We start from the raw sequence: 22,343 nt of genomic DNA, 5'->3' as shown, positions 1-22,343 counted from the left end.
CCAATATATAATATTGAACATACCTTACTCAGACAGACTTAACTCATGCAATAGAGCTGCTTCTATAATTTCTCAGCCTTAATCCTCAGCACTCTGTCACATTGTGTTTGTTTTTAATCCCAGCAGCGTCCCTGCTTTAGTTTTAGTAAGTGTCAGTAATGACACCCCTCCCCCAGCTCACTTTCCCTACCATGGCTTTGTTTGCCGCCTTACTGCAGTGTCTGCTTCTCTGCCTGATAACATCAACACATTGGGATAGTTCTTAACTTTACAAGCAAAAGAAACATGGAACTCTCCGAAGATAGTCATAACAAAACCAAACGATTATTAGTATATTATGTGATGGCTATTGTCACAATCCCCCCCACACACACACACGTTACCAGCTCCTCCTCCTGAGCAGCCCACTGGTGGGAGATCAGTACTAGTAGACATGGTTGCCTGAACTCAATGACCTTGAATCATCTTAGAGGAATGCTGCCGCATTGTACTGATATGGTGTGTGTGAAAACACTCTAGAGAACAAGAACTTCATTGACGGCAAGTCAGTAAGAGAAATAGAAAGAGAATATAGAAGTGAGAGGAAAAATGAGAAAGAGAGAGAGAGACAGCGAAAAAGAGCAAATGATATGAAGAGAGAGAGTACGAGTGAAATTCTAATCAGAAAGGGAAACAATGGAAGACCAAGATTGAGATGATGATACATCTACTAATTGAATATAGGAGTTGCTAAGGAGAAACGGAGAGATGGATGTAGGGTGAACACGTAGAGATGAGTTGACCCCTGTTGCTCTGCGGCCCCCGTAAGGAGAAATGCTGCAGGAGCTCCAGCCCAGCTCCTGGCTCATTACGTAGGAATATTTCATAGTCCCAACCAAGGAGTGGTAATTACAAGGGAAGGTACTGTCATAACAGGACACTGTTCAGCAGCACCCTGGATGTTGCAGTCTCCTGTCTGGGTCCAGATTCTGATGTGTGTGTGTGTTTCTGTAGTGTGAGTGGGTTTTCTGATTAGTCAGAAAGAGGGCGTATCAGGGCCCTCTACAATCAGTGCATAAGACATCCCTGGTTGCAGCAATCTGTTTTGTTGTGACCCCAATGGAACCGTAACTGTATCTTAGTTGCAAAATGTGAAAAAATGTGGTCACTATGTAGTGTATTTTTTTACAGCAAGAAATGCAGCAAGCGTTTGTAAGAGGGCTTGCAGAGGCAAAAGGGGCCTGCAGGGTGAGTGGGACTGGCTGAAGGGCTGCAGGGCTTCGGGGCTGCGGGGCTGCGGGGCTGCGGGGCTGCGGCGCTGCGGCGCTGTGGGGGTGGGGGGCTGTCCTGATGGGAGGAATTTTGTCCAGGTAGCATCCAAGAAGCATTTAAAGCACATCACAAAGCTAAAAGGCTTCAAAGACATGCAGACATCAAAGCCCTTCCTTTACCTCTCACTCTCATCCTCACCCTTACTTCAGGCCACACGTCCGTTTATTTCTCTCTCTCTCTCTCTTTCCTTCTTCTTTCTCTCACCCTATGTCTGTCTCTGTATTAATATATTTCCCACTACATCTTTGGCCTATGGCTACGATACTGACAGGCTTGATTTGATTTAGCATCAATAGAACTCCCGTCAATGAGAACACAACAAAAATTTATTTTTCAATTTAAAGTATATCCACATTCGTCTAACTAGCTTTTTGTTGCTAGGTACCTAACCATTGTTTTTGTGTTTTCTTACAGTAATTGGACTCTCCATGTTTCTGTTGTTTCCTTTCCCCTCTCCTTGTTATCTCTCTACCAACTCTGCCTGTCATTGATAATGCGGGGGAGGAGCTGATAGTCAAACTCCCAGCCAAGACATATAGAACAGCTGCAATTATAGTCATGCCAGTGGGTCAGACCACTTTCTGAAAGGTGAGCAGAGAACAGGGAGATCTGAGGGATTGACTAGTCCAGTAAGTTGTAACTGCATACAGACTAATTTTAGCATGTCATCTTATGTACAATAATTGGTGAAGGATTACATGAGTATTAGCTATAGTTTTTATCTTATTATTTAAAAAAAGAATGATACACATGTAGCATACAAAATTGTCTATGTTTTTGTTTACCTGCTATTGTGATTTTTACACCTAGGGTGTTAGCTTTTTCACCTAGGGTACCAGAATGGCCAGAAATACCACTGGGTGTCTCAGGACTCACTGTACTGTACCAATGCAATGTGGGACAACATCATAGAAAATACATTACAATGTAGAGAAATGACTTTCTTTAATTTTTAGTCAGACCTGAGCAATCTGTAGTTAATGGGTGAAACTTGGAATTTATTCAATTAATAGAACGCTTTTAACGTTTATGCAACAAGCTGCATTATCTTGTTATGATAAAGACAGAGTGCATCAGGGACTATTTAAATCAAATCCAATGTGTAAAGAACAACTTTTCCCTCCTGTTACACACATTCATGAATAATTAAAATATAATAACTTGGTTTCTCAGGTACCCCTCCTCCCCTGCCATCTGAAAACACTCTCTCTGTAAAAGGTAATCCACTGCTGTATTTGTTGATTTGTTGTTAAAATGAGCTTAAGTCTCAAAGCACTCCTAATTAAATATCTCTTGTTTCTCCTTTTTTGTTCTGCTTATGAATTATTGAGCTGTCAGTTTTTTATTTATTATTGCTGCTCTGACATTTGTATGTAAAGCATGCAGTTGCCATTATGAAACAGCATTTTTCTAAAGATGACTCATGTTTTATTCATAATATCTTCTCCATATTAAAAAGCAATAAGCAAATAAAGCCAATACTCATATTTCATTTCAGAAACCTACTTTACATTTCTCTTTTCTTTTCTTATCTCTCATAAGTTAGTAGACATATTGTGGCCCGGGAAGAACAGAAGTTCCCTCAGACTGACCTAATGAGGTTTAAACGACTGTACATGGAAGCCCAAAGGGATGACAGACTTAGCAACATAGCAGAACACTACAAACCCTGTACAGAAAAACATACACTCACATACACACACAGACAGACACACGCATACATGCACATGCACACACACACGCACATGCACACAACACACATACCCACACACACAAACAAGAATGTCTCTGTGTTTTGTATTTACCCTGCTCCCAAAAATGATATAATGTGGTGTTTTTCCAGTTTTGGTTTATTGCTCTGGTCTACCTTGAGTTCCTGGTATAACCTACAACAACTGTTGTGGGAACAACAGCTCATTGTGTTGAAATTGCTTTTCCCGTCATATTGTCTCCTCTCCTTTTTCCTTGTCTCACCTCTTTTCTGGTATACGCTGCTATCTGCTGTGCTTCTATGGCTAGATTTCATCCAGCTTTTCTCTCCAAGCCACTCTATCAGAGATTCTCCTCTGACCTTACATGTTTTATTTTCCTTTGCTCTCTGTGTGCTATCATGAGCATTCAGCATTCTTTGTGTGTTTGTAGAAGCCTATATTACAGAAGCTATACATTTGGTTGTGTGTGTGTGAGTGTGTGTGTCAGTAGATTGATAGATAAATGAAACACTGAGCAGCAGACACGTTTGCCAGACTAGCAGCTCTAGAGACACCAGAGTAATCGTGGTGTGGTCATGGCAACAACCACAGAAGCCCGGGTCAGGGCTATCTACAGAGTCCAGCTAACCAGAGTTCAGCCTCTCAAACTGCTTCCAGAGTTCTACATATTCAGGTCCACATTTGAATCCATCTGCAGCCGGCTGCTCATTCTGGGGTTACTCTACAACTAGACAAAAGGAAAAGAACCCAGAGTGAACTTGGTTGCATCACATTAACAAGTAACTCCTTCAAATCCTATCATCACCCGAACAGAAACAGCTAATCTGACCATACAGACAAACTCCTCTTGGCTAACTCAAGCTTGGAGATCAACACATCAAGCTCTCTTCCTCAAAGCTATCTTCTATCCTGTAAAATGTCAAAAAACTACAGTAATGCCTAAATTGGGATGCAGGAGTGTGCAAGACAGCCTACTGTAGCTACAGAGAAAATCTGACAGCTTGGTCCAGACACATCACTTCTTCAGGGCAAGCAATAAAGTTCAGCAAACGCAGCAAACACTATCAATGCCCTATAACTACACAAGCATATGCATAATTCATAGAATCATTCGCAATATGTGTAAATGCATTCCTACACACACAGGGATAGGCAGGGAGAGCTCATGCAGGATATATCTAATCCAGCAAAGGGCTGAAGCAAAGTTTCTCTCTAATACCCAAACATTGCGTTTGCAACTCAAGATTGGACACAATCGTGGGCTCCTGGAGGGCTCGGGGGTTCCTTACCTGAACGATGAGGTGACAACAGAGGTTGATCAAAGTTTGATCATCATGATCATTGATTTTAATGAAAAGGTTTGTGTGAAGACAGGTGGGAACCAAGTAAAGCCGTCAATACGTCGATACGGATGATGTTCAGGGTGAAAGCTGGTGTACTCTGACCATTTGCCCCAAGGTAATGGCTACTTCAAAAACACTCCTGTGCGGTACTTTACAGTGGGCGTATTTGAATCCTACGAATACAGGACAAAGTGTGTGGATGTCCAGCAATATCAATGATCCTACAGTTGGAGAAAGCTGAAGCTGCCTCCAGCAGGACATGAAGCCCTCGCCATGCAGCTGCATGGTCAAGGCTGGAATGCAGAGGAGGCTCTAATGATCTCTCATCAATAGAAAATGGGACCATGTACCTCGCTGGAAAAATGACAAAGTAAATGTCTGTTCAGTCATGACCCATTTCTCTGTCGTGATGAACCATAGAATAGATAGAAACACCTTTTCCAAGAAACATTTCTTGTTCAAAACAAGCAAATGAAAAATGTAAGTGTTTGTATCTGAAGCATGGCCTTGCCTTAGATTAGACGTAGTTTCTGACTATTGACTCCTGACGGAATGCATTTGTATAAGGGATGACTTGTCTAACTTGTATATAATCAATGATCGGCACAATTAGCCATGCAATGTCAGGCCTGTGTAACCTAATGAATGCAACAGACATTGAAATGGATCCATCAATGTTGTCCTTTACTATCTAGCCTTTTATAGGCCTGTAAAACTGCTCTAGCACATCATAGTTGAAAAAAAGAGACATGTAATTGAATTTGAGAATCAATTTTTCCAACACAAAGGTCACGTCTTTGGAAACCATTCTGTGCGTATGGTATTCTTTCCAAAGACCTCTATAAGACATGCTGTACTGGTGTACTTTTGACTACCACAGTATCTTCTCTAAAGTACAGAAAGACAAAGCTGTAAATAGATTGAAGCCTTCTGAGAATTACTGTAGTACTGCCTTTCAGTCATGGCATAGGGCAGCATAAAGACATGCCGTTCCCTGACAAATCACGTCAAGGTGCATTTTCTTACAGTATGAAATGCTAATCACATGAATGCATTCATTCAACACTCACATCCTTTCAATGCTTTGTAGGTGAGAAATATAAAAGCATGTAAACTGGATAGTGGATATAAGGGAAGAATAAAGGGAGAAAGAGACTAATTTTCCCCTCTGGCTAATTTGATGAAATTGGCAATGGACAGTAGAAGAATGTGATGATGCCTGGTCTTCTTTTTTGAATTGCATAATGTAGATGCATGTAAAGACTTAATGATGACTATGTATACAACAGGCCTACTGAATATTTCTGTGTTTACAACTAGCACTACAAAAAAAAAAACATTCACACCATTCAGCTGGCCCAATTTTACCCAAGGGTGAAATTGCTTTTCCATAATTTCAATTATACTTGGTCTTTGAAAAATGGTTCTTATCATCTGCAGTAAGATAGAGAAAGTTATTTTTCTTTCAAAGTGGGTTTTGATGATCTGCTTTTGATGAAGTGTCTCATCCCCTGATTCTGAGAAGCCAGGAGAAACACATCGTTTTTTGTTTTGTTCTGTGCTGGGTAGAAATTATGAATGAAGGACAGCCTTGTTGAGTGGCCTTATTCAATACTCAAGTGTCTATCTAGAGAGGGGCTGACAAGGTGTACTTGTTCTCCCCAACTAACCTTTTGTCTTTAAGAATAGAAAATAAATTGTCACCACTAAAATGGTAAATGAAACCGATATGTAAATGTAGGCTTAGGGGTCTCTGGAACAGTGCAATACAATTTTACGTGATGCCAGGCAGTCGGTGTTACAGTAGTCAGTGTCAGAAGGTTGTGCTGCAATGATGGCAGATGATTTCAGCAGAGTATCTCTACATTTGTTGGATAAGTATTTGTGTCATATTTCATTACTTTAAGAGGACTTGAGATAGCTGGCACTGCTGTCAGAGAAATGTATACTGTAAATAGAAAAAAAAACTATGAATCAATATACTGTACATGAGTGAAAATGGTCTCCAACAATATGTGTCATGTGGATGATGACCTAAAATTCAATAAAGATGATTAATTCTATTTTAAGGTTTTTCCATAGCAATATCTATGATGAGAATGTGAAGTGACAAAATTACTAATACATTGCAATGGTAATATTGATTACAGTTATGATTACAGTATATTCATTATTTGAAAAAAACAATCACATGATTTTCGTAATGACTAAAATGACCAAGTCCTTAGTGAAACAAGTGACAGCAGATTGTTTTCATTTATGATTACAGTTTTTTTGGTATTGTTCTGATTTAGAAGTGACGCCAAATTACATATTTGTTTACAGTCAGATTTAATTAGGTAATATCTATCGTAGCACTTTCACAGCAGGAATATTAAACAACGTCTGGCTTTGTAACAGTGAGGTCAGAAGCCAATTATGGTTTTGTACCTAGTAGGTGTTTAACCTCCCAAGCAGCAGCCATGTAGTAGGTCATTATTCAATTGTGTCTTAACTAAAAGGTTAACAAGAATCTATGTTAATCACATGGAAGCAATGTATCTGTCTACATAGCTAGTGTTTTGCACTTGTTAACACCTATAACAGAGCAGAACAATAAAACTTGTTAATTGCATCATTATCAACTCCCAAATTTACTCCGCCTGTTGAGTGCAGCACAGGGCTATGGCTTTGACAGACCACATATTATGGCACAAGATGTTTCTATCATCCAACTGCTATTATCTAATGAGATGATTAATAACTCTTACTTATCAATATGTAATTGTAAACTGAATGGCCTTATTCAAGGCAAGTATAGTTTCAGTATACAGCAGAACCTGAATGCTCAGCAAGGTACAGGAATCTGTTTCCTAGCTTGGAGAGTTTGCCCCATTAGGCCAGGCTCCAGGCCATTCCCAAGGCAGGTGTGCTTATGCTAATAGAGCTGTCTGAGAGCCTGTGTGTGTGCTGGTGAACTCCCAGGCAAGTTCACTGCAGCTCTGGTTTACAGGTCAGGGGATGATTAAAACGTTCAGGGAACTACTAACCCACCTGAGGCCCTCCAACACTGAGCTAAGAGTTGTGTTTGAATGTGCATACGTGTGTGTGTGTGTGTTTGTGTTTGTGTGTGTGTGTGTGTGTGTGTGTGTGTGTGTACAGCCTGTGAGGGAAAGAGAAAGTGAGCTCGAAAAGTATTGAGCTCAGGTGGTTTGGAGGTGAACTGCGTCTGCTTGTTGAGATGCAGCCATATGTTCATGAGTTTTGACTTCCACTGGCAGTGTGCTGAATGTGTGGTGTATTACTTTACTGTATAGCTGCCTCTATGTTTGTATTTTAGAGTGAGAACACCTCTCCTGCAATTATCATCAAAGCTTTATTTAAATTACATTTTACAGACAGGCCCACCATGAGTTGAGTCTAGTGTGCGCCTTGCGGCTGTTAGCTCCGCCAGTGGATAAACCATATTGGCAGGGAGAAGATTGTGGTCGGCTGCCCCCCCTGCCCTCCAGTCCCCTACCTGGAGTTTTGTTGCACTCTTCCAAGGGGGCAGGGGTCCTGACGCTGAATACGCCAGCACACCAGACATCACAACCAACCTCAAAAGTCTGCCTCTTTTAAAGGGGAACGGGGACTCGTTTCCTGGGAATGGTTTAATAATTTAGCATGGCCCTAAACTAATCTATTTCAAGCACCCAGATGGTATTTTTATTGGGCAAATGCTCAGATAATTGAATGGAATAATTTACTCACTGTCACTCACTGGCAGAATACCCTACACTGCTGGAGCCCAGCAGGAGGACAGGGTGCTGTTGTCAGTCCAAAACTCTGGAAAAATAATTTCATTTGGTTTTTCATGAAATCTAAAGAAAGCAAATTGTTCATTTGAACTGTTATGTATAATCGGCGTACTACTGTATGTAAAAGTTATCATGCATGCAGGTGCGTGGGTGCGTTTGTGTGCTAAATTTAAATAAATAAATAACTGGATTGTGTGAGTGCATTATTCATGCCCTCTATCTGCAGGGTATTATTGGTGACTGGGGGCACGGACTTTACTGTGTTGTGTACCACATCCCCATTTCCTCTCCCTAGGTGTGTGGGAGTGTACGTTTCTGAGGGCTTTTCTCTTCCTTCAGGTAGATGTCATCTCTATCCCTGATCAAAGGCTCCTATCAGCCTTGGGGCATCTCCCGTAATTAACCCCTACAGCTGCCAGAAAGCCACACCCAGTCCAGACCTCACTCTCACCCTTCCTCCTCCTCACTTCCCAATAATGGAACACTCATGGTCTATATCACACACCATACCTGGTACATGAAAGCACCTGTCCATCCAGCGCTTTGCTGCTTTCACCTGGACACACTGCCCCTAATGGAGATGATGGACATAAAAGACACTGGGAGATGGTGTCACAGCACACCTGTCCTAACATACTTGGCTGACAGGGTGACTGATGTGTTGAACCTGCTTTGCATTTCCAAAAATCGAAATACTTGGACAGGTATGTGTCTTTGGAATATGGAAGTTCAGTGTGTCTCAGCCTGACTGTTTGATGGAACATTCCAGTATATAGTTCAGGATGTGAGAGACCAGACTCAATGATGGAGGGAATATGACGTGTTTAACAAAATACATGCTGTATAAATTGTTTTAAACTTGTGTTTTGACACTGTTTGCAAAGTGTGAGCTAGCTGTTTTTATTGCTTCACTTAAATAAGCCACATAGCACTGCTATGTAGTGTTTGACTAACTTCAAACAAAGGCATGTTCCCCAGACAACTCTCAGTCATTTCCTTGAGATTTGTTCTTTATTTCAGCACCTGGACTCAAGGTCTCAGAATCAGGCTCTGGGGGACTTAAAGGAACATTTCTCTCCTGACGTACCATGTTTCTGCCCACAGTGTCCTGCCACTAAAGTTCCCCAGCTGCATTGCTTTCAACTGTGTCTCAAGCCAATGTGGGAAAACCACACAATGGCCAAGCCCATTGCTTACTGACTGGAATTTCCCTGCTCTCCGTCTGTGTCATTCTTCCAAGGGCTGTTAGCAAGTCTCGGAATCCGTCATCGTCCATGGAACCACATCCAGACATTGTTACAGGATGCAGGGCCCAGGCGGAGGAAAACCCTGGGGCCACAAAACACTGGAGGACTGACTGGGATCACATCCTCCTTCTCTGATGGAGTCTGCTTTTCTATGGAAGTGCCGTGGCGTTGGCTTGTTTGCTCTCCATCACTTGTCAGAGCTCTCAGGGATGGTAGTGCCAAGTGATCTGCAGAGGAAGCTAAGGGTAAAGGGAATGCGAAAACTAAATAAAATTGAGTTGGCACCACAATTGTTGTTTTTTGTCTAACTGTTTACTTTTTTTATACGTTGTTCTGTCTGACTCTTTTTTTTTGGTTTGCATTAATGAGCTCTGAGTGGAGTGGAGATTGAGATGCAGAAGGAGGGAACACAATTGCAGCCTAATCAGTCTGTTCCAGCTAGGTGTGTTTAGTTTGTGCATGAGGGAGAGAGATAGAGAGAGAGACAGACAGACAGCGAGAGAGACTGAGAGAGAGAGAAAGAGTGCGAGTGTGTATGTTTGTGGTGGTGGGGGTGCATGTCTTGCATCCCAATGCGTATCTTGGTAATGAAAGCGTCATTACTATGAGAACAGTTAGGTGACTGGGTGCCTGAGAAAGTGCTTACAGAGCGATGCTCCTGTCTCCCCCAGTCTCTCCTCCTGCCATTAGACCCTGGCTGGCTGTTCTTCCCTCTGCTGGAGATTATTTAGCTGGATTGAATAATAAGATTGGACATAATGAACGAGCAGTACAGTAGCTGTGCTATATGGGGCTTTGGCAGCTGGAAGCTGTTTATCAGCAAAATATGGTCTCTCCTGTCTGTTGGTGTCTGCAACTTTGGCAGAGAGCATTTCACACTCAACACGAGGGGCTGTAATACAGGAGAGGTGTGTGATGGTGTTGAGCTTGAGGTTGTCTGTACATAAGTACCTGTGGTCTGCCGGAATAGAGTACGCACTCGCATGTCCATCTGTGTGTATGTGTGTTCGTTAACAGCCCCTACCAGCATGTCTTGATGTCTTGTTTCTGCTCCTGTATGTGAGGCTTTGCCCCAGTTAGCCTGGGACCCTATAGCCTACCCTACAGTACCAATACACAATCAGCGAGGCCTGTCAATCAAAGGAACCAAGCCGCCACAACACACATGACACATTTGCTCATACACATCTGCAAACCTTCACCCCCCCCCCCCCCCCACACACACACACACGTACACACACAGACATACACACCACCAGGAGTTGTAAATTCAAAGTGGTGTCAAGCTCATCTTTAGCACCAGGGGACAGATGAGAATGGTAGCAGAATGCCTGTGTGTCACACAGAGGAGGTTGGCTGATCAGGCATCAGCTAACAGGCAGGACACAATTCCATGTGATGGGATTAACCCATTGGCTCACAGCGCTGTACAGCTTAGATATGGAAAGCTGTGCTGCCTGTGATTGACAGCTAGTGGCCTAGGGGCCTGAAATACTGATGTCTGTTAGCAAATGCCACCTAAAGAGTCCAGTTTGTGATGGCATTGGTGAGTCATAGAGCCAGACCCCTACATATAAAGTCACACCATCTTGTGGGAGGCAGACTGTATGGTACATAATACTGGACATGCAAATGGTGCACTGCTGAGAGTTTGTGCAGAGGGTAACCTTCACAGACATACACACAAGTGTGTTGGTAGATGTATAAACACACATGGACACTTTACTGAGAGAAAGAGCCATGGAGACTAAATCAAATATAATTTCATTTAAGACAGGTGAGGTTATTGCTAAACTATACCTAGAGATGTGACTCTCCCTTGGTAGGAATATCAACCTAGACTTCCTGAGCGATAGCCGAGGGAGTCGCTTGCTTGGTTGAACTGCCACTTGTGTGTCTTTAAGTGGGATTCTCCGGCGGCGGGCGATAGGAGGGGTTGTAGAGTGACGCTGACTTGCGCTTTGGTGCTGAGCTGAACAGTGCTCTTCACCTGCAGATGAGAGAGCGAGGAAACTCGGGACAAGCTTCTACTTCTGAAGAGCTAACATTACCACTGCACAGGGGAACAAGCGAACAATCACACCGCAGGGAGATTATACAGTTATCGGAGAAGAAATACAAGGCAGCAGTCGCTTTTTCAGCCCAAGCAGCCCTCGCTCGCTTGTAACAATGACAACTCGCATCGTTCTGTTTTTGACAGCAGCCCTTCAACTGGGCACGTTTTGGGTAAGAATCTTATTTTTGTTATTTACCTACTGAAGAGATGCTACTCAATGCTACGGACTGTTGATGACCATCAGTGGCTTTGACAGAGACAGGCTACGGAACTTCATTCACTTTTGTTCATGAATAGTACTTATTAATGGAACGGAGACTTATCCTATTAATGTATTCTAGCTTTGTTTCCGTCTTTTAGTTTTGCATTCGTTATATCTCCATAAATTTCAGCGTTTAAAACGGGTATTTCGCCAGAATGCTGCGCTGTCCTGACTGATTGATGCCGCGTGCTGGCAGCCCAAGTTTAATAAATTCGCCTATTTTTTTTTCTCATAGTTTACTGGATCATTACATTGTATTATCTAAAAGGTATGTTAGATTAACTGTGTAGCAACATAGCCTTCGTATTACAAGTTTACGTACTAAAACTTGACTTTACCTATAAGGGACAACGGGAATGAAAATGAATGGATTGTAAATGCTAATCAACAGAAACGCATTCCAATTTTTCTTAAGCCTTGAAAACTGCATAGCCTATGATCTGTCTTTATTGTTAAGGGTTGCCAAACGTATGTTCAATGTACAGCTACCTGAGGTGTAAGCGCTTAATTTTGCACTCCCACATTAGCCTGCACTTGGAATGCTGGATTTATTCGTCATCATTTTGCAATTAATAGACATCCGTAATCTGTGGTCCTCATGCGCATTGTCCCTCTAGCCTTCTCCGCGCGAGTGCTAGGTTTTATTGCAGTGAGGCTCTCTGCCTGGTGTATATAGCTCAGCCGGTTGCGGGAGTCCGATGACTAAAATACAATTATGCCAGAAAATAACAAATATTTTCCTGTGTAAACATTTGAGATTGTATGAAAAAGAAACATTCAGCGCACACAGTGACAGTACCGCTCTCTCTCTCTCTCTCTCTCTCTCTCTCTCTCTCTCTCTCTCTCTCTCTCTCTCTCTCTCTCTCTCACACACACACACACACACACACACACACACACACACACACAGACACAGACACAGACACACGCACACACACACAACTGCAACACTTGGTCGAACTGCATTGAAATTATAACATAGTGTGCGTGTGTGTGTGTGTGTGTGTGTGTGTGTGTGAGAGAGAGAGAGAGAGAGAGAGAGAGAGAGAGAGAGAGAGAGAGAGAGAGAATCAGAGAGGGAATGAAGGCGGCATCATTTATCCCACACAATGAGCTCTCATTAAATTTCTGGTGCCCTCTGGCTGTGTTACGATCCCCTCCCCTCTAGTGAGAAACATTCAACTGGATGCAGTGTCCACATCTCACTTACAGACTATTTACACTGCTTTCACTGTCAGATTAAACCCTCAGTCAATCAATACAATTAACAAAAGCATCTGACGAAACCATCATAGATATAAGTGAAAGGTGATTGGATGAATAAGCACATTTAGGTATTGCCATTTTTGTCTTTAGTTCCTTTAGTGCCACTGTGTGTGTATGTGTGTGTGTGTGTGTGTGTTTCATGCCTCCGTCCTCTAGCTTGTACGCTTTCATATATAACAGCCAGTGTCAAACCCAGTTCTGCTCTTCCGCACCTTTTCAGATCCACAGTATTCAAGGTAAAACGTTGAATAGGAGATGGGGGCGATGTATAACATGCCTACACACTTACTGTTCATCAAGTTAATAAAGGTTGTATGCTATTCAGTCCATAAAACATTCAAATGTACTGGAGATAAACATCGACAAGTAGAGATATGTGACACTGTACAGCACAGTCTGTTTCTTTACAGGCGCACATCATGGACACTGGTCCTTGGATTCCATGTGTCTGGATGTCTCATAGTGTGTTCTGCTCTTCCTAGGGCACTAACGGCGAGCTGGCGTCCACTGCTCCCTGCCGACCCGGCTTCTCACAAAGTTTTTACTCCATGCTCATTTCAAGGGATGTACTGCAAGGCCAGAACATTCTCAAAGGTAAGGTTGTTTAAAGAGTGTCATGGTTCTTTATGTTTTGCACGAGGGTGGTAAAGAGTTGATGTAGATGAAAGAGAAATAGGTATAATGGCATGGGTTCTTTTCATGTGAGCGGCTCATAAGATTGACTTACTGTGGAGTGAATGGAGATAGAAGTATGTGGCCTTAGAGGGTAACATAGCATCAGAAGGTTGTTTTGGAGCACTAGTACTCGTATTGGTGGGAGGGAATGTGTTTGCAAATGTGTTTCCATGGAACAATGTTTAAGTAGGAGTTTAGAGGCTCTTTCTATAAGCGTTTGCTATAGTTGTGCTGCAGGCAAACAAAAATACATGACATCTCTGTCTGTCTTGACACACGCAAACATGCATTCACACACACACGCAAACACGCACACAAACACACACACGCACACACACACACACGCACACAAACACACACACACACGCACACAAACACACACACACACGCACACACGCACACAAACACACACACACACGCACACACACACACACACACGCACACAAACACACGCACACAAACACACACACGCACACACACACACACACACACACACACACACACACAGACACACACACTCCCTGAGGACACAAGAGCTGTGGCAGAAAGTTTTATCTATATGTAGTAACTGTGAGATCTGTGTGTTTTTGTTTGTGTGTGTTGTGTGTCAGTATCATGTGTTATGTAATTGTCTAATATTACTACATGGTGTTTAGCACTTTCATCACCTTCACTCTGCAGACTTACAGCCTGTAGAGTTTGTCTTGACTTTTCTGCATTGAAGCAATTACACTGTGAACCAACTTAGTTTGAATAGCCGATAGTGCAGGAAATCAAATCGACATCCTGTGTCTAATCTGGCCGTGCTCCTGCCAATGTAGGCTAATTAGGATCCTCTATTGATCCCAATGGTTTTCCTTGGAGCACAGCACAGCTAAGCTGTATTGTTTTGCTGTGGCCGCACAATAGCTCTTTTGTGGGACGGCTGTATCTTCGACAGCTGCACTGTATATCTCTCTCTGCCTCCCTGTCTTCGTGAGAGGGGTGGTGCTACTACAGCTGGCTCCTGTCTCTCTCACACAGTTGCTATCAGGCTTTTATTCCCACTCTTTAATTCAATTGACATCATTATTTGGATGATGTTTTGATGTGAATTCTAAAGCTGCGTGCTGTCACTGAATGATAAACTCGTAAAAAAAAATCCAGTAATGTCATATCGTCGAGGCTGTCCCAATCGGCGTGCGTGTCTGTGTGTTTGTGAGAGTGTTTCTCTGTGTGCGTGTGTGTTTGTGAGAGTGTTTCTCTGTGTGCGTCTGTGTTTGTGAGAGTGTTTCTCTGTGTGCGTATGTTTTGTGTTTCACTATGATGTGTGTGTGTGTTTTTTCACGAGGAGATTATGTCCAGTAGAGAGTGGATTCTAGCAGATGAGAGATGAGTGCTTAAGATTTGTTTAGGCCTGGTTGAGAAAGGGAGAGAGGGAGAGATGGAGAAAGAGAGACGGAGGGAGAATAGGCTTCTCATGGACACCGCTCTCTCCGTTTCTCTTTCTCCCGTCTGCTCTCTGTATGTGGTAGTGAAGTGTTAAGCCCAGCAGGGGGTGTCAACACAATCACAAACAATCATGGAACAAGCCATCACCACATTACAGGGGCCGGTCATTGCACATACACTTGCTCTGAATGAAACAGAGGCCACCTTGCTCTGATCTAAGACAACGTACCTGCCACTCACTCCACAGTCTTGTCGGGACCCTGTTCTTTCCTCTTCACATGCATTCTAGTCACACACATGTAAATTTGAAAGTGACTTTCTGGAACTTTCCACACATCTACAATACGCAGAAAGAAGATGAAATAGAAAGTGAATGAAATGTAGATTGACTTGAATGCCCAGTCAGTGCTGACATTTGAGTTTCCTTTGATTGAAATTCAAAACAGGCAATTCAGATAAACCCAAACTCTCTTTCCCCCCTTAAATGTGCAGAAGTATACCTTGTATATACCCTGAAACCCATTAAAGGACTGGGTAGTGACCATTAGGGTTTGATTGATCTGACAGTTATTGCTTGTCTGTTCCTCTGTTATTTTAAAAGACATGGCTGAAGTGCCAAAGCCACATCCTTCAGGTCTTACACGCACACAGCTGCAGTATCGCCTAGATCTTTGTCTGAATACGCAGCTGCAGTGGCCACACAAACACACACACAGACACATGCACATACAAACACACACAGTGTGATTTACAGGGTTCGGATGGTTGATTTATGGTTGGTAAGGGTGTCACCGAGGGGAGGCAGGAAGCTCCTCTGGAAAGACTTTAATAATAACATTGTTTAACCCAGAACCGTCAGGCAAAGGAAGGAGTAATGACACACACCCACACGCATACTCACGCACACACGCACACACACACACGCATACGCACACACACACACACAAACACACACACACACACACACACACACACACACACACACACAACAACAACATCAGCCATGGGTAGGAATAATGGGAGAGACAGAACTAGGGCCAAGGACGTGATGGGGGGTGTCTGAGACTGGACTCACAGAGGGGTAGGCGACTGGGGAGCATGGAAGACGGGCCTGGTTGTGTGTGTGTGTGTGTGTGGGGGGGGGGGGGGGGTAGACAGACAGTGTGGGCATCAGAGTGATTGGGGCTCAGGCATGGGGAGGGAGGAGCCATCTGAATGGGGATGAGGTGGAGTGGTTGAGGTACAGTGTAAGGCTCTGCAGGTGCAGCCATGATATGAGCCACGTCGATGGTGGTGGAATCCTTCACTGCACACTGTAGTGTGTTTTGTAGCTTTTTGTGTTTGTAAATTTGTGTGTGTGTGTGTAAGTGATTTGTTCGGGAAGAAACATTACTCTTGGTGCTCATTAGGGAATTACTGTGAGGTTTCCTGAGGCTGGGGAGATGAGATCAGGATTGTGGTGTGTGTGTGTGTGTGTGTGTGTGTCAGTCAGAGGTTAAGTTCTGTGCGCTGAGGAAGAGCAGGACCCTTGTTTGTGTCTGGCCTTCACTCCAGAACCTCAGACATGACAGCTTCTTTACCACTCAGGCCATTAGAGTCAAAGCACCAGCACACCTGCTTTACATCACACTGGGCCTCTCTTACACACACACACATCACACACACGTTGTTTCAAGAAAAATACATCCCATTCAATTTCAAGCTCGGAGAACAGGATTGGTTTTCCAATTGAATTCATGTGTGGATATTTTGCTAGACATAAACTTTCAGCGTGTGTGTGGACCCACGTGGAAAATTCTCTAGTGTCCTCTGTCCATAATGTTTGGAGTGGTGTTGGTGTGTTTGCTGTGTGTGTTGTGTATGCGTGTTGGTGTGATGTGTGTCTGTGTGTCTGGCTATATTGGGCCCAGGCCAGATCCTCCCAGACAAACAGAGCAGGTCCAGCCAGTGTAACCTCATCCTACATGTCCCTGTGTCCCTGTGCTGTTCTGGGTACCAGAGTAATGAGACCCATGCCCTATGGTTTCGGCTCAATGGGCCAAGCCTGGCTGACCTTGGGCTTTGTTTGGGTTGGTGGTGGTCTGTGGAGCCTGGGGTTACATTATACTGAATGTGGTTATGTGTGTTTGTACACTATGTGTGACACTGTTTGAGTGTGTGAAGGTGTGTGCCTGTGTATTGTGTGTGTGTGCACGCAAGCGTCCGTTGTTTTGTTTTTCTATATATTTAGTGGTTTTTATTTAACCAGGAAGGGCATAAAGAGACATCAAAATCTATTTTTCAAGAGTATCCTGGCCAAGATAATTAGCCCCAAATCATTACTATAACTATGCCAGTGGAACCTGAGAGAGGGACCATAACAAGGCAGTCTGATTCACCTAACAGGTCTTGCAGGGCACAGTTAACATGCTAATATGAGGTAGCATGAGGATCCAGGTCTGCAGCCTGGACAGACATGCTTGGTTACCCTCCACACTGCCACAGGGAGCAGGAGGCCACAGGGGTGTCCAAGCCCGGGTATGTGTCCTGAGACTGGGGTCAGGGCCAGCCTCAGCCAGCCTCTCTTGGAATGAACTGTATACAGTATACTGTACACATAATACACAAACATAGACACACGCACACTCTGTTCCTTTCTCTCTCTCTCTCTCTCTCTCTCTCTCTCTCTCTCTCTCTCTCTCTCTCTCTCTCTCTCTCTCTCTCTCTCTCTCTCTCTCTCTCTCGCTCTCTCTCTCTCTCTCTCTCTCTCTCTCTCTCTCTCTCTCTCTCTCTCTCCCCCCCTCTCTCTCTCTCTCTCTAAATCGCACAGTCATAAAGAGAATGATCTCACTGGATGTGTGCTCAGTGTGTAAGGTTCTTCCCTCCGTTCTCACTTGCTGCTGTCACCCTGGGCCCCACAGGTTGTTTTATATCCCTACAATATCTTCAGTGCACTGCCCAACGCAGGGTTAAATCATCCACTCAGTCCTCGGGCCAGCGGAGCCTGCAGAAAGGGCTTTGCATTCAGAATAAAGAAAATTGATTTGAGCTGCCGTTTTCTCCAGGATAATAGCTCCTAAATTCCCTGTCAGGATGCATTCAGAAGCCCCTGGTGATGGAGGCTCTCTCCCCCAGGCTGGGAGACTCGTCTGGGAGGACAAGGAAGAGGCATCTCCGGGTCTCTTTCCCAGAGCCTTGTAAACACTCGTGGAGACTATGACACGCCTAAAGGGATTCACACGGAGAGAGCTGGTTGGAATCTACCAGCTTTGTGTAAAGAGAACAGTTAAGCAGTGTTACAGTAAACTGCATTTATATTGATTCCCATCCTATCCAGCTTCATAAAACTGTCAATTTCAGTGTTCTGCTATGGAAATAGAAGGAGGAGTATATTGTCCCTATTCATACACTGAAAACATGAGTCACTTCTGCAATGGCCATTTTTGTGCTTCTGTGTTGGTTGTATGGGGACAGAAGTTTAATTTGAAAGACTACCTCGGGAAGCTGGATAAAATATAAATGTTTCAACCCAGCAGTTTCCGAGAGATGGTCAGTGCACCTGGCGTCTCTCTCTTCCTTTCACTCTCAAACAGAATGAAGCTGTTTTGATTTTCTCTTTATACACCTTCAGGACCAAAATCTATAGGCAGCGTAACCACAGACTGGCCTTCTATTTAGGTCAATAGAAATTCCCCTCACTTTTGGGTCCAGTGTTGGAGTGTTTGTAGCTTCCTCTGTCTTCCTCTCTCTTGTGTGAGCTCCCTTTTTTCTTTCTCCTTTACTCTCAACATGTTTTCCACCATACTCCCAACTGTTTCAATAATTTACATATGGATGGGTTCACGTCCTGAAGTTTAGTTTCTGCGAGACAATGTGAAACGGTATTGTGTGAATCCATTGTCTCTTTTGCCATCTGCTTTTGCCATTGGATATTTGACCACATTGAAAGTTACAGACACATGTGTTTTCCTGGGTTGTTAATTTGGTTAATGTACAGCAGTGACATTTGTTGGATGTCCTCTTGAGCTGCGATGACACGGTAGACATGCTGCAGACCTGCTTTAAACTGGCAGGTCAGAGGCTAATCCTCCATTAGGGAGACATTTGGAATCGCCCTTGGAGCCAAAATGGACTTCATCCGTAACCTCAGCCCTGATGTATGTGTCCAGAGTTATGGGGATGAGTGTGGATTTTCCAGAGAGAGTAGTGGAGATTTGTGGTCAGAGAATGAGTTAACCATATGTGCTGGTGTGTTTTCCGTATGGTAAGGTCTAGACGCAGACGATTTATGAGATGAACACGGAGGGCAGCCATGGCACACCTGCACAAGGTCCTTGGTGTGATCTGGTTCTTCTAACTTGCATGGTAATGGGACATGTGCATGTGTCCGATGTCTTTCAGCTGTGCTGTCTTTATTTATGTGTATGGCTGATAAATGTTGTGTATTACTGTGTGTGTGCGCGTGAGTCTGGCCTGTAAAGAGAAACCCAGAAGTACCTCAGAGGTTTCCCCTGTCTGGTCATCAGAGAGGCAGTCTGGACTACAGCAGAGGAGAGCAGCAGAGAGCCAGCAGGTGGAGGACATTATTTTTAATGAGATTTTTGACATCTTCTCCCCTGGTCCCAGGAGAAAGAGGGAATGAGGGGGGGGGGGGGAGAGAAAGAGAGGGAGAGAGAAAAAGGATGAAAGGGGGTGACTTCCTGCAGATAGAGTTACTCAGCGCTGCATATGTGCGTGTTTGTGTGTGAACTCTGCGTCCTTGTCGGCTGCTGGGTGCATTAAAGACCTCCTGCCTGCTTTGTTGGCTCTTGTAGACTCCTGCAGGACCTGGGCTATGGCCCCTCTGAAACACCACTGAGCTTTTTAAATACTTTGCTCGCTCCTGCCTTTGAATACACAGATGGCCCTTATGAGTTCGTCAGACTGCCAGTCTGAGACAAGGGCACAGGTCTTGAAACATATGCACATTGCACATATATCCAGTACAAACACACACAGACACAGACACAGATGGCACACAATGGCACACATAATGCAATTTCTGGTGAAATAACTTTCCTGGGAAGCGTAGCTCGCAGGTTGGCTGGCAGACTTACTGGCTGGTGGCTGCGTAGCTGGCTGGCTGGAAGGTCGGCTGAATAGCTTGCTGGCTGGCAGACAGACATCTCTGGGCTGCTATTCTGGCTGACATAGTGCGGACAGGGATTACACCACCAGGATAAGCTGCAAGGCAGTTTTCTCTTTCCTCGAGAGTCACACTGACCATGTCCTTCAGAAGAGTGCTCACTTGTAAAAACACCCTCTTCTCTCAGTATGAGGGCTGCGGGGAGGAGGCCAGGGAGAAAGCTGTACACTTCCAGCAACCTCTGTAATACCATACAGCATGTTCTACACACAACTTACACAGACATGGAAGTAGGCATGGATCAACACGCATTCATATCCATACACACTTGCATGCAAACAATCTTACTCACACACAAGTACAAATGCTCAGTTTTTGGGGTATAAGGTTACCTCCAATTAAGAAGATATTTGGATTTGTTCATGAAGTATTCTACTAAAAAATGTAAGGAAAACACATTGTTTCGATAAAGACTTCATTCCAGTTTGGCCTGAGCCCAAACCATGTGGTGTCATCTTCCTGCCCACACATCCTGACTCCGCCCCATAACTTCTCCCCATCTTCTGTCTGGCTACAGCAGCGTAATTACAGCCCATGTGACTCAGTTAGAAATGAGACCACTGTAAAACAGGCCAGAAGAGTGATGACTCAGCCATTAGAGCATCATCAACTCTTACACAGAGAGAGAAAAAACTGAAGAACAAAAGAGAGAGAGACACTGACAGACACAGAGGTGAGAGAGAGACAGAAAGAGAGAGAGAGAGAGAGATAGAGGAGGAGCGGGAGCAAAGAGAGGAAAGCAAAATGAACCTGTAGTTGCAGAGATTTATAGATATTTGTCATTATTCCATGACAAATCTAAAAATGCATGAGTTCTCATGCACTTCCTTGCCTGCAAACCTTTGATTTCCCATTCCCAGGTTCAATTGAGAAAAATATAAGAAGAAACTTCTGGACTTAGATGACCTGTGATTCATTTGCAGGCAGGTGCTACACATGGCCCATCCTGTTACAAATAGGGACAGAAGAGCAGTTTGCATCAAGGAACAGAAACAGCACTCTGCTCACCTCGAACTCATCTCTCACCTCCCTCACAAGCCATGGGAATGACATGATTATTGTTAATTAAAAAATACTTCTCTCACTCCTCATTTTTCAATCATCCAGCCAGAAATGTATGATCTCTTTGAAAATGTTGGGCAGGCCAATCCGAGAGCATTAGGACTTCATCTGCTATTCTCTTTGCTAGGAGAGCCTTCATCTTTGTTAAGAGAGGATGAAACGGAACGCGGAAGCCCTAAGAAGGCTTTGCTCTTCTCCTAATCACTGATTGTGTCCTGAACTCCCTGTGAATGTTCTCCCTATTACGGGTGTTTCAGTTCAGAGCACGGAGCAGAACACGCCGTCTCAGAGAGGGGGAGTAGCACTGGAACACAAGGGAGAGGAGCAGAGGCCTTGTATATGTTCATTAATCAGCAGACAATGATGATTCCCTCTGTGGTCTGGCTCACACCATTCAACATGTTAGATGCTCAATAGGAGCATAACAAAGGAAAAAGGCCCTCTGGGCCATCCTGCCCTTGCAAGGCCAAATGAGCTGCTGACTCCTAGCGGAACACAAACAGACTGACTTATTGACTCATTGGATTGATTGAGTTGGCGTGCTGCGTGTAGGCTGGATGCCTGATTTATCCGTTCGGGAGGGATGTTTTGTCGGTTTGTCTGTGTTTTTGCACCTCAGTTAGGTTGACAGGTGATGACGTGTGGAGTAAGAGGAGTGCGTGTTAGCAGGAGTGTAGATGAGAAGTACCGGTCATTAGAACTATGCTCAGATGTCTGATGGTGCATTGGTGGACCTTTGATCAGGCAAGTAACAGGTGAACATCTTTTGATATTGACATGAATAATTAAGCCATTTCATTCTAATACCTTGGATTTATTCACAGGAAAGACAGAGAGTGAAGAGAATAGAGGGATACTAGAGATTGAAGAGAATAATCAGAATCTGTAATTGCACTTAAAGATACAATTTGTAGCAAAAAGAAAAGATTTCGATCGCCGAATATCAAAATGATTGAAGAGAACAGACCAATAGCCAAACACTGTCAAAAAATAGCAAGGCACATTAATGCTTTAGGATTGATTTACAAAAGTTGC

The 22,343-nt window shown here is 43.8% G+C and overlaps 1 protein-coding gene across 1 annotated transcript in view; it reads left to right on the top strand.

Annotated features, from left to right (window-relative positions):
• Nucleotides 1-11,611: 11,611 nt before the first annotated feature.
• The window catches only part of LOC136945279 (cadherin-4-like), a 165,180-nt gene continuing 154,448 nt past the window's right edge, over nt 11,612-22,343 (top strand). The window contains 2 exon segments of the mRNA XM_067239024.1: nt 11,612-11,618; nt 13,459-13,570. Of these exon segments, the coding sequence (XP_067095125.1) occupies nt 13,525-13,570 (46 nt within the window). The 5' untranslated portion in view covers nt 11,612-11,618; nt 13,459-13,524.

The sequence above is a fragment of the Osmerus mordax genome, chromosome 7 (genome assembly GCF_038355195.1).
Source record: "Osmerus mordax isolate fOsmMor3 chromosome 7, fOsmMor3.pri, whole genome shotgun sequence".
NCBI classification, from domain to species: domain Eukaryota; kingdom Metazoa; phylum Chordata; class Actinopteri; order Osmeriformes; family Osmeridae; genus Osmerus; species Osmerus mordax.
This window is presented reverse-complemented; position numbering and strand designations above follow the sequence as displayed.